This window comes from Aptenodytes patagonicus, chromosome 1 (genome assembly GCF_965638725.1).
Source record: "Aptenodytes patagonicus chromosome 1, bAptPat1.pri.cur, whole genome shotgun sequence".
In the NCBI taxonomy this organism is placed as follows: domain Eukaryota; kingdom Metazoa; phylum Chordata; class Aves; order Sphenisciformes; family Spheniscidae; genus Aptenodytes; species Aptenodytes patagonicus.
In genome coordinates, this window is record NC_134949.1 from 188,385,893 (window position 1) to 188,398,329 (window position 12,437).

The 12,437-nt window shown below is 44.3% G+C and overlaps 1 protein-coding gene across 1 annotated transcript; it reads left to right on the top strand.

The window, feature by feature from the left end:
- The first annotated feature begins 7,499 nt into the window (after window positions 1-7,499).
- Window positions 7,500-11,962, top strand: PCDH20 (protocadherin 20). The gene is made up of 2 exons (XM_076363089.1): window positions 7,500-7,560; window positions 8,739-11,962. The coding sequence occupies exons 1-2, from the start codon at window positions 7,510-7,512 to the stop codon at window positions 11,433-11,435; spliced, it is 2,748 nt and encodes a 915-aa protein (XP_076219204.1). The 5' UTR covers window positions 7,500-7,509; the 3' UTR covers window positions 11,436-11,962.
- The last annotated feature ends 475 nt before the right edge of the window (window positions 11,963-12,437 follow it).

Here is a 12,437-nt window from a genome sequence, read left to right on the forward strand (position 1 = left end):
TAATGTCAATGACCGTATGTGGAAAACTACCTTGAATAATATGCAGAAAATACACAGGGACATTTTTTTTTTTCTGTCTTTGTAGCATAAAGCACACAATTCAAATCAGAATGTATTCAGTTTCCATTATCTTAGGGTTCCTTGGATTGTTACTTTTTGCTCTGCTGCAAGATATTCTCAGTCAATTTACTTACAATACATATCCTATACATAGAGTTACTATTTATGCATATATCAATTTTTGAAGAGATGTACCAGAAAGGCAATCTACCATGTAAAAGCTATTCCAGCTAGCAGTTCTATGCTTTTGTTCATTGGCTAGACAATTGAAATCGAGCTTTTTATATCCCTAAGGAATAGGAAAACACTAACAAACATCTTGGTTATGCTGTTAACACTGCCACATTAGATGGTATATTACTAAAATAAAGTTTGAAATAGAAATTTACATTAATTGCTATTTCATTCACAATCCCATATTACCCTGAATAAGGAGAAAAAGGTTTTACCCTTGTGTAGAGGCTGCTCATTTTTCCATGAATTATGCATTTCTATTTTTTAACAAAAAAAAATTGTTTTTTCCCTGAAGAAATTCACTATATGAAGAAGTAAAACACTAGATAATTTTATTCTATGCTGTAGGAAATGCCTTTTGACTTTTATTAAACTGCTTGCTGAGTTTCTGATTTCTTGAATTAAATGGTTATTGTGTGGAGCCCTAGAGATGTGCAGCACTGGGAAGAGGGAAGAAGTCAAACTCTAAATTTGACTTTTCAATGGTGCTTAAAAAACATCTCAAATTTGTCAAATGAAAGTGCTATCTTATTGTGGGTAAAAATTTCAAACATCATCTGCCTACCAGTTAAGTTATTTTCTTCACTTACCTGGGTTAAAATGTGCATGTATGAAGAAAAAGTGGTGTCTGGTGAATAAAGCTAATAGTTCATAAAAGATAATGTGTATAATGAATTTTGACTTTCTGAAACTATGTTAGGGATAGATCACCATTTTTTTTCCTATCAGATGTAATTATTGTCTGAAATGATGTGAAGTAACATCTGTGAATATTTCTTGATTGGTAATTTGTGAAAAGTGTGCTGCTAGTGTCCAATATTTAGGCTCTTTGGATTCAACAGTGGTCTCAAAGTACATTGCTAATTATTCTAAGAGTATGGTTTGAAGTCACATCTGCAATGTAACTCTTGTGGCTACACATTCAGCACTCTCTTTCTCTATAATCTACCTTTAAACAGATGAAATTTAAACATCTGTATCTGAGCTACTCACTCGAGCCAGCATTTTCAGTTGGGTGAGAAACAGACCCAGATCCAGTCTCACTTTGTCTCACTTGTTTTAAACATCTATCTCTTTCAGTTACATACCTTGGAAATGTCTATATCTCAGGAAGAAAAAAAAAAGCCTAGACTGGATGCCTGATTTTCAGATATCAAAGTTAGAGCAAGCAAATCCCACCCTTTCTAATGAGTAATCCTCTCTACTACATATGAAAGTTGAACAAGACGGAAGTATGATTCTGATGTGACCAAATGCTTTTACAAACTCAAGAAAATCTATATTTGGATGAACCTCAGAGTAGGTTTGGCTCCCACGGTTTGTTCAGCTCTGTCGAGTGAACCCAGGGCCTCTGCAGAGAAAACACTACAGTCTTATCTCTGTAGGGAGCTGAGTGATCAGAGCAACAATAGTAACAATAAAGCCACTATCAGCTGCAAGATTTCTGAAGCATACAGCCAATACATTTTCCCATTATGTAAAAAGTTGACTATGCATTAAGTTGTTTGGTTTCACTATCTTCATTTCATCACAGACATAAAAATGTACTAAATCTGCTGTAGTAAATGTACTACAACTGAGAGTTGGTCAATTCACTTGTCTAGGTAAAAGAAGTAATTTGGCTCAAATCCCAGATCACGTAGTAATTATCCCGTGTTCAGTAAAAAGCTTTTTGGGTTCTTTAAGAATTTTGGTGAGCGAGGAATCAGGTAGTATTAGGGAATTAGAGCTAACAGCTTAATTAAGAATTTTTACCTGGATATAGACTGAAGGAAGATAACAGAATTTGGTCCCTGGAAAATTCAAAATAGTTTATTGTCAAGGAAGCAAATGTTCGTCCTGTGTGGCCAAAGACCTCAGGTGAAACTACAACATATTTTATATATTTCAGAGCAAAGCTAGGCAGTTCAGCTGACAAGGTAAAATATATACAGCTGTCTGATCCAGATGAACTAAGAGAAGAGAAGCTGGAACACTATTGGAGCTGCAGCAGTCATAGGAAAAATGGTCTGTATTACTGCACTATATCCACTCTCTAACCATTTCCGTCTCAGAAAATGAAATGGGATTGCAGGCTGTGGCTAGTTGGCTTAGAGGAACTACCTGTCACACGGTAGCCCACGTGGAGCCCGACAGGCACACGCCTCTGCATCTGATAGCTAGCTGGCATATCACAGGGCTTCTTCAATGCATCGTGCTCCATTGCTGGGAGCAGTGTGCTCCTCACAGATCTGATTTCTGGCATCAAGAGGTTGTAACTTCAGCTCAGAAGCCATGGCTTAATGTCAGTGAGAAGTCGATTAAAAAATATCTACATATTCATGACACTTTCATAACTTGCAGGCATTATGGAGAAAGTGAGCTGGCAGAAGCTGGAATGCTGTCCCTGAACTAATGTGAAAAGGACCATAATGAAAGACTTACGGTATTAATAATTTTTAGCGGTATCATATTACTACTGTACCTCAGCCTGTGTTTTGGCTTGTATGAAACAAAAGTTGTGTGATTATTATTTTAAGCCTTACACAAGAAGTCAGGGAAAGCAAATGTTAATACATTGTGTAATACAGTGTAAAAAACACTGGTAAAAAAGATGTGCTGGAATATAATCTGAGTTAAATCCTTCCTTCCCACTTACTTTTACAAAATTATGCTTAGTTAATAAACTTTAGTTTTTCTTTTGAAAATAAAGTTGTGATCAGACTAGAAATATATTGAAGGTAATCTTTCTCTGGAAGATTTACTCCAGATTTACTGCTAGAATATTTTTGCATTTTTCCAGATAAAAAGAGACATGCACAAAATGTATGGGGACATAGGCAAAACATCATAACCGAAGAACTCATATTTTTATGAAACCTCAAAAGAATTTGAGGAAGAAGTTGATCAAATGTATCAAATGCAGCTGGTTCAGAGACTGCAGGAAGCTTTTTTCCAAGTTTATTTTCTCTGTCAGTGTTTAACAGCTTTGTGATACTTCAAGACAGTAGCCCTCAATAGACACTAAGCTAACTAGACAGGAAAATCTCATCCACCTTTGTCAGCCTTCCTATCAAACATCGCTTTGTCTCATGAGGTATTTCTTCTTAAGTTTAGAAACCACTTTCACGTTAGCTACTTTCTTGTAAGGTTGTCATGATGGCAGCAGGGTTTTGTTCATGAAAGACTGCTTAGCAGAACCTTGCAAGTTCACCTTGCAAGAGCTTGTGAGAACCAGCCCTTTGAAAGCATGACTGGAGATTTGAGCGATATAAACTCCAAAGAGTCATCCATTTTCCAGTTCTACTGCTGCTTTATTCAAGCTGGACTCAGAGTTTTTTACTGTCTTTCAGTGTCACAAGGGAAAGCAGTGCCAAGACCCCTCTCCTGCTCTGTGCTGAGAACAGGATGATCATGCTAGGTCTGATCTACAGTGACATGGAATGATCACAGCTTTCAGTACAAATGCGAGCACCAGGTGCTCGGCACTTCTGCGGGCAAGGTCACTATCTAATATTCATAGAGTCTTTCACACTGTAATCCACTATCCTGCACAGGAAGTTCAGGATATAAGGCATTTTCCTTACTGAGCAGGAAAGCAATAAAAAGTTTATATCGCTAATAGTTAAAAGGATCTCTTTTACTTGCCCTGTACCTCTTGCAGTTTAAACTCTTCAGAGAAGTGGCAGTCTGTTAGTCTTGTGCCTTTCTCAGTTTTACTGTGACTAGCAATCAATACTAACACCAGTGCTTTCACTCAGTTTGACTGTTTCCCCACTGAAAAGCACCTAGCTCAAAGGGCCACACTGACTAAAGTATTATGAAGTTTGTCAGCTCTATCAGTAGAATCTCACTGACGGGGAATCCCACACCACAACCTTCCTCAGTAGAACCACAGGCGATAACAGACAGCTTTTTGCTAGGTTGAGGGGACAACATGTACCTGCATCCCCATCTCTTACAAAAGTTGGTCAGAGTGCCAGCCATGCCAAAAAATACTCTTTGAGATTCCTTTTCAGAAGTGATGGTCCTGAATGATTCATCTGGAAACGCTTCCATCTGCCACTGGAGCACTGCCCACAAAACCAAGGCATTTCAATTGAGTATCAATACCTGCTATGTCCACCTTAATAAAGTCAAATAAATACTCTATTTTACCACCGCAATAATGTACTTCTTCTAATGTATTTATAAATGACTATGACACTTCTTGGATGGCTTGTCACTTGGTCTCAGTCTTGTGTTTTGTAACTTACCTGAGGCAATCAGGAATCCCACAAAAATGCTCCTACTTGTTCCTTTTTATTCACTAACTGCAACCAGAATCTTGGATGCAGTACCAACATATGGATATATTCAGCGATAATAAGATTTGACGTAGTAAAATGCAAGTTAAAAAGATAGACTTAGCTAAATGTGATCGAATAGGACTGGTTTTATAAACTGCTAACATCTTATCCCTAGAAAACATAACTGAATATAGAAATATAACAAAATCAGTTAATGTTTTCCTGGGACTTTGGAAGGGGCAATCCCCCCAAAAAATGCCAGGAATGAATGTGCCAATTTTCTCTCTCTTCTGCACTGCTTCTTCTCTCCTACCCCTCATCCCATATCCCATACACAGCTGGAGCATTTCTCCTTAAACGGGATATTTATTGGACTCATTATTCTTTAAGGACCCTTTAAGACTTAATAGATATTACTGATGTCTAACAAAATAAAATATTATAGAGGTACCAGCTGCTCCAGAAAACTTTTAATTCCGTTGTTACACCTGTGGTTTAATAAAATAAAATGCATCAGGTGTGATGAAAACCTGAATACTGTAATAGTAGAGGCACCGCCTACCCTATCAGAGGCCACAGGGAACTGCGGTGGCTGTGATGGTTAAGAAGAACGGTATAGTAATAGGTCAGTAATTTCAAGAGGATAAGAGGAAAGGAGATAAACTGAGACATCGGGGGAAAAACAAAGTTGAAGATAGAATTTTATAGGGACTTCAGATTCATTAGCGAGAAGACTACTGACTCACTAAAACTAAGATTATAATCAGTCTATGAAATTCAAACTCCACATAAATCAGTGTCAAAATCTGACTGAAATCCAAATGAGTCAATATTTCTCTGTTGAAATGAATAACATTAGAGCAGATGTGAGTCAACTAAAAGCATCTGTCATGTCCAGCTAAACTAACTTAAACAGGATCGAGTTTATGGGCACCTTTCACACTGAGCAATCTGCAGAACAGTGCACATGGATGAGAATTTAGTAAAGGACTTAGGTAGTTTGATTTTTCTCTTACATTATACATTTGCTCTGAACTGCATATACTGTATTGCCTATTCTATTTGTGTTAGAACTGAAGGGTAAAGATATAAACAACTTATAAGGGCAGTACATACTGAGTGGTTTCAAAACCCTAGAGATTAGTGAATAATAAATATAGCCGAGCCTTTTGTTAGTACCCTAATGGTCTACTGTTTAAGTCGCATATGATTATTGTGGTGCTAATGTCATCTTGGGGATGACATGGATATTAAAATGATAGTATGTTTCAAAGAGATCCACTGAATAAAACAGAGCCTGATTCCGCTGCCACTGACTTTAGCAAGAACGGGGTAAAGCTCTAATTCAGACAAACAGTATTGCACTATTTATATTTCAAGGATGGAGGATATGAGACAAAGGAATTAATGCGATTTGTTTACAGCCCTGGAGGAAGTCAGTCTTGGAAGTTTTTGTTTCTATTATGTTCTGTTCTGTCCTACTCTATTCTATTGTATTCAATTCAGCTTGTGCTGCTGCCCTCATCCTCACAACATCCAAGAACATCCCAAGAGTTACTAAACAGTATGTTCTGTATTTTTCACTTGTGATTTGCTTTTGAAAGATGCAGTATTACAAAAGACTTGGGCATAAGGCTGTTTTTGATTGGGATTCTAATTACTTTTTTTTGTTTCTCCGTTTTGGATTGGACGTGGAGTTTGTCTCAAGGAGCTGTAGAAGGAAAAGGGAAGAGTTTTGACTGAAGGCAAAATTTTTGCTGTCCTATGTTTTTAGTACCTAAGCTGAGATCAAATGCCTGCACGCTGTGCTTGCCATGGAGCGTGGAGACATTCAAGGTGGTCTTCAGACCGTGTGATTTAGAAAGTTCAATCTCTTGTACAAACTTTACCTTTGTGAAGGGGAGCTCCACTGTGCTTGACAAATGCTACTGCCTACCAGAGTCCCAATACCTGAACTCTCGGCAACAGCCTGGACCCAGTCCATTGAACACTTTAAGGCTAAACACGGGCATCTCAAATCCCATTTGAGATCTTGCAGAGAGCCAGTGTAAGGAACACAGGGCAGGTTAGCTATCCTTCTGATAGTCCAAGATGTTAAGGAAATGTGTAATTGGTCTTGCACCCTCTGAAAGTTCCCGAGCGCTGCTAATTTCATGTCTAGTTCTATGGCAGGCTTACAGTCTAGCCAACAGTGACTGGAGACTATAAAATGAGAGCGCATAATTTTGGGCCACAGGGGGCCTTCGGGTTCCTAGCCAGCAGGAAACTGCAGTTGCTGCTCTCATTTGGCAGGACGCGCACCTTCCACCAACCAAACACTTGCGAACTCCTCAAAACATCACTTTCATTTCGAGCAGACACAAGCTGTTCCCTACTCAACAGGGCTCGGCAACGCTCCTTAAACCGAGGCAGTTTTTAAACCTCGCTTTGCCCGCTGACACCCAGACCACATCTTTTCACAGAAGAAGAAAAACACTTTTTTTTTTGTTTTTCCCCCTCACAGTTTCCAGACGGGAGTATCTCCTTCCCCTGGTCCTAGTGCTTCCCGCGCACGCACGCACCCCCCACCCCCCACCCCGCTCCGACGCGGACGCGCCGCTGCGCACCGCAGAGCGCCTGCCTGCCTCCCCGCTCGCCCGCGGCGCTGCCGCAGCCTCCGCGGGCGCACCCCCCGCCGCCCGCCCGCCGCCCCACCGCCCTCCTTGCCGTGCCCGTGACTATTGGCTGAGCGCCCTCCCCCCCCTTCCCCTCCCCTCCTCCCCTCCCCGCGGCGGCGGCCCCCTCCCGAGCGGAGGGGGAGTGTCCTGGGCACAGCCCAGCCCAGCGCGGCGGCGGCGGCGGCGGCGGCGGCGGGGGAATGGGCAGCCGCGGGGAGGAGAGGCGCCGGGCGGGCGGCGGAGCGGGTGGGCTGCTCGGGCGCAGCCGGCGGCGGCAGCGGCGGCCGGGGATGGGGCTCCCGGGCAGTCGCGGCAGCACCACCGCCCGCGGCAGCCTGCAGGTGAGGGCTGGGGCGGCGGGAGGGGAGGCGCCGCGTCCTGCCCCCCGAGCCCGACTTCGTACGCAGCAGCGAAATGGGCAAAAAACCCAACCCAAACCATATATATATATACATATACGTATATATATGTTTCTTGTTTGTTGTTTTTTTTTGTTTTTTCTCTCGGCTCCGATCTCCACAGATCAGAGCAGCCGTGAAAAGTTTGGGGTTTTTTGCTGCTGCTGCCGACGCGGGTTGTAGCAGAGAGCCGCGAAAAAGGAAAATGGTTGGTTAAAAAGGGGAGAAGAAGGAAAAATCCCCCGCGGAGACGATGCCCGAAGTTACTTTCCGGGGGCCCGTTTCCATACGCAGCGGGCCGGGGACGCGCTTGCCAACGCGGGCAACTTCCTTCGCGCAACCTCTCCGTGGCTCCTCTGTTCAACTCGTATTTTAAGCCGGCAGCCAGAGGGGGACCCCGGCGGGGCTGCGCGGCGGCGTGGGGGCGGTCGGGGGTCCGTGCTGGCGGGGCTGGGGCCGCCGGCTCCGCGGCCGCGGGGGGCAGGGACCCGCGCGGGCTGCGGCGCCCGAAGCGCGGCGGCGGTGCGGAGCTCCGCCGGGACCCGCGCAGGGTGAGCGGTGCGGGCCGCGTCCCCGCTGCACCGCAGGGCCCGTGGGCATGCGGGAGGAACAGCCTTTGGGACGGGGGAGAGACCGGGGGGAGGGGGGACGTGTTTCACATTGCTGCTGTGGAAAGGGAAGGGGACAAGCAAATGTTTGGGGGTGTGCAGGGGGATGCCCCGGCTTGAGGTGTGCTTGCGGGTAGGAGGATGGGTGCTGCTGGTGAGAAGGGGGGCGAGCTGGGGGGGGGGGAGAAGAGGCAAGATGGCACGTCGGGGCGCAAGTGCTGCTGGTGTGTGGGGGAGGCAGGATGCCCCTGGGCCATCCGTGGCAGTGCGTATTTGCTGTGGGGAATGCAGCTGGTGTTGCCCGGAGGGTACAGATGGCGATGCCCTGGAATTAGCTGCTGTACTGGGGGGAGAAGATGGGGGGAGAGGGAGGATGGTTTCATGTTGCAGATGCCGCACTCCCTGCTCAAAGTGGCAGGGGGGGAGTCAGTGGGCAGGGGGGGCTGCCTCCTGCCTCCCCTCCTTCTCTTAACACCACCCCCTCCCCACACCTCTGTGCTTCTCTCTCCCCAGCACTTGCTCCTCTTCCTACTCTTCGTTGGACCTTTCAACTGCTTTGCCAGTTACAGCCGTGCCACAGAGCTCTTCTACAGCCTCAACGAGGGGCTCCCTGCTGGGGTGCTCATTGGCAGCCTGGCCCGTGACCTGCGGCTGTCGACAGCTGGTGGGCAGCACCCTGCGGCCCCCCAGCCCCCACTCTCCTTCACCCTGGCTTCCCGTGGCTTAGGGGGACAGTACGTACAGCTGGACAACCGCTCTGGAGAGCTGCACACCTCGGCTGTGGAGATAGACCGGGAAACTCTGTGCATGGAGAGCAGTGGGGCCACCATCTTTGGGGGAGCAGCTGCTGTCTCCTCCTCCTCACCCTCATCTGAGTCATGCCTGCTGCTGCTGGATGTGCTGGTGCTGCCGCAGGAGTACTTCCGCCTGGTGAAGGTAAAAATTGCTATCCGGGATGTCAATGACAATGCACCCCACTTCCCTGTGCCCCACATCCGCCTCTCGGTGCCCGAGAATGCACCTGTAAACACCCGCCTGGCTATCGAGCACCCCGCCCTTGACCCTGACGTGGGCACCAACGGTGTCCAGACCTACCGCCTGCAAGATAACTACGGTGTTTTCACCCTGGATGTGGAGGAGAATGAGAGCGGGGAGAGGACTCCCTACCTGATTGTCATGGGGTCTCTGGACAGGGAAACACGGGAGGAGTATGTCACAGTCATCGTTGCTGAGGATGGGGGGAGTCCTCCGCTTGTGGGCAGTGCCACCCTCACTATTGGCATCAGCGACATCAATGACAACTGCCCCCAGTTCAGCGACTCGCAGCTCAATGTCACTCTTTATGGGAATTCCAGTCTAGGGACACACGTGGCCACTGTCCATGCAGTAGACATGGACCTTGGATCCAATGCCCAGATCACCTACTCCTACAGCCAGAAGGTTCCCCAGCCATCCAGAGACTTGTTCCATCTGGACGAAAGCACAGGAACCATCACGCTCTCCAGTAAAGTTGATGGGGACACTCCAAGGCTCCACAGGCTGATCATACTGGGCAACGGTCCTGGTTGTATCCCTGCTGTGATCACGGTGCTAGTGACAATCATCAAAGTCATGATGAGGCCACCTGAAGTTGTCCCTCGTTTCATAGCTAATGAAGCAGAAGGGGTGGTGTACTTAAAGGAACTGGAGCCTATCAACACACCGATAGCATTTTTTACCATCAAAGACCCTGATGAAAAATACAAAGTCAATTGCTATTTGGATGGTGATGGGCCTTTCAGACTTTCACCATACAAGCCATACAATAATGAATATCTGTTGGAGACCACAAAGCCTTTGGACTATGAGACACAGCAGCTGTATGAAATCTCTGTAGTTGCGTGGAACTCAGAAGGATTTCATGTCAACAGAATAATCAAAGTACAGGTTCTGGATGACAACGACAACTCTCCAGTTTTCTCTCAACAGCTGATAGAATTATCCATTGAGGAGAACAACGTTCCCAATGCTTTCTTGACCAAACTGCATGCTACAGATGCTGACAGTGGAGAAAGAGGGCAAGTGTCCTATTTTTTAGGGCCTGATGCCCCTTCCTATTTTTCTTTAGATAAAGCCACAGGAGTTCTTACAGTTTCCACCCAACTGGACAGAGAAGAAAAAGAGAAATACAGATATACTGTCAAAGCAGTAGATTCTGGGTTCCCTCCAAGAGAATCAATAGCAACTGTCACCATCACTGTATTGGATAAAAATGATAATAGTCCAAGATTTATCAATAAGGATTTCAGCTTTTTCGTGCCAGAAAACTTTCCAGGTTTTGGTGAAATCGGAGTTATAAGTGTCACAGATGCTGATGCAGGGCAAAATGGATGGGTTGCCCTTTCCGTTCTGAATGGAAGCGATATTTTTGTCATAGATACTGGAAAAGGAGTTTTGAGAGCTAAGGTCTCCCTGGACAGGGAGCAGCAAAGCTCCTATGTTCTGTGGATCGAAGCAGTTGATGGCGGTGATCCTGCCCTCTCCTCTACTGCAAAAATAACTATCCTTCTTCTGGACATAAATGACAACCCCCCTTTGGTCTTGTTTCCTCAATCTAATATGTCTTATTTGTTGGTCCTTCCTTCTACCCTTCCTGGCTCTCCCATCACTGAGGTCTATGCTGTTGATAAGGACACTGGTATGAATGCAGTCATAGCTTACAGCATCATAGGAAGAAGAGGCCCTCGACCGGAGTCATTTAGGATTGACCCTAAAACTGGTAATATCACCTTGGAAGAGTCACTTATGCAAAATGACTACGGCCTCTATCGGCTGCTTGTAAAAGTTAGTGATCACGGCTATCCAGAACCTCTCCATTCCACCGTCATGGTGAACCTTTTCGTCAATGACACTGTTAGCAATGAGAGCTACATTGAAAGTTTGTTAAGAAAGGAGCCTGATATCAGTATAGAAGAAAAGCAGCCGCAAATATCCATAGAGCCTACACATAAAAAAATGGAGTCAGCATCCTGCATGCCTACCTTGGTAGCTCTGTCAATAATAAGCTTGGGATCAATTGCTTTAGTAACAGGGATGGGCATTTACATCTGTCTAAGAAAAGGAAAAAAGCATCACAGAGCAGATGAAAACGTGGAAGTACAAATCCCATTAAATGGAAGAATTAACCTGCACATGTTGGAGAAGAAACCGATGGAGATTTCTAACATTTGACGTTACTTTGTGGATAAACCCAACATCTGAAAAACCTTGGACAGCTCTGAAACACCTAGCCGTGGGTTGTATTGACAGAGGTTGCAATGAAGGACCACTAATTTATAACTTAATAATATTATAATTGTAAATAGCTGTTTACAGTTTTTTAAATTGAAATTCAGTGTACAGCTTTTTTATGAAACCTTAGTACTAACAGCTAGCACCCTGTCTATAAAAACATGGACATCATTTGCAGCTTTCATAAATCAGTAAGATCAGTGATCATAAAAAAGGGGAAGGTAAGATGATTCTTTAAACTCAAGTTTTAAAAGTCTTTTAACCACAAGAGGGCATCAGATGCTCCTGAGCAGGGAACTGTTCGAGGTACTGTCCATGAGCTAAACACAGAGTATATTTTAAATACATTGGTTTTAATATAAAATACACATTGGCATACAGACGTTTAACCCTAAAAAAAAGAAATGTCTGTTCCAATGTATGTATAATTAAAAGAATAAAGACGTTAAAATGCACTAGTAATAATAAAAAAAGAATGTTTATTACCTCACAAGTAAAGCTTATACAGTAGGATAGAAGAGGCATTAACAAGAAGTGCAATTCCTGTTGAGCAAGAATGCAAGATATTGTAATGAGAATCTGAACTGCTGTGACATATCATCTTTCATTTGCTCCAGATTTCACCCACATTATCATTTGCTCCAGCAATCTGCTGGTCATTTTTATGGAAAATTATATTTAATGTTTCCTACAGCAAATAATGACAGAACCCTATGCTCATCCTCGTAAACATGCCAGATGCAAGGAAGCAAGGGAATGGCTAAATCTTTAGTTGTCACAGAAGTGGTGATGTTTTTTGTACTTTGAGCAATCTGTCAGTAGTACTCCATCAGTTTGGTTGTGTAATAGATTTTTTCATGTGATACTTCTGAATCTGATCTGCCAGATGAAAACAAAAATTGCTTCATATTCTAAGGAATTGTAGGACTTAGTTTATTCTGA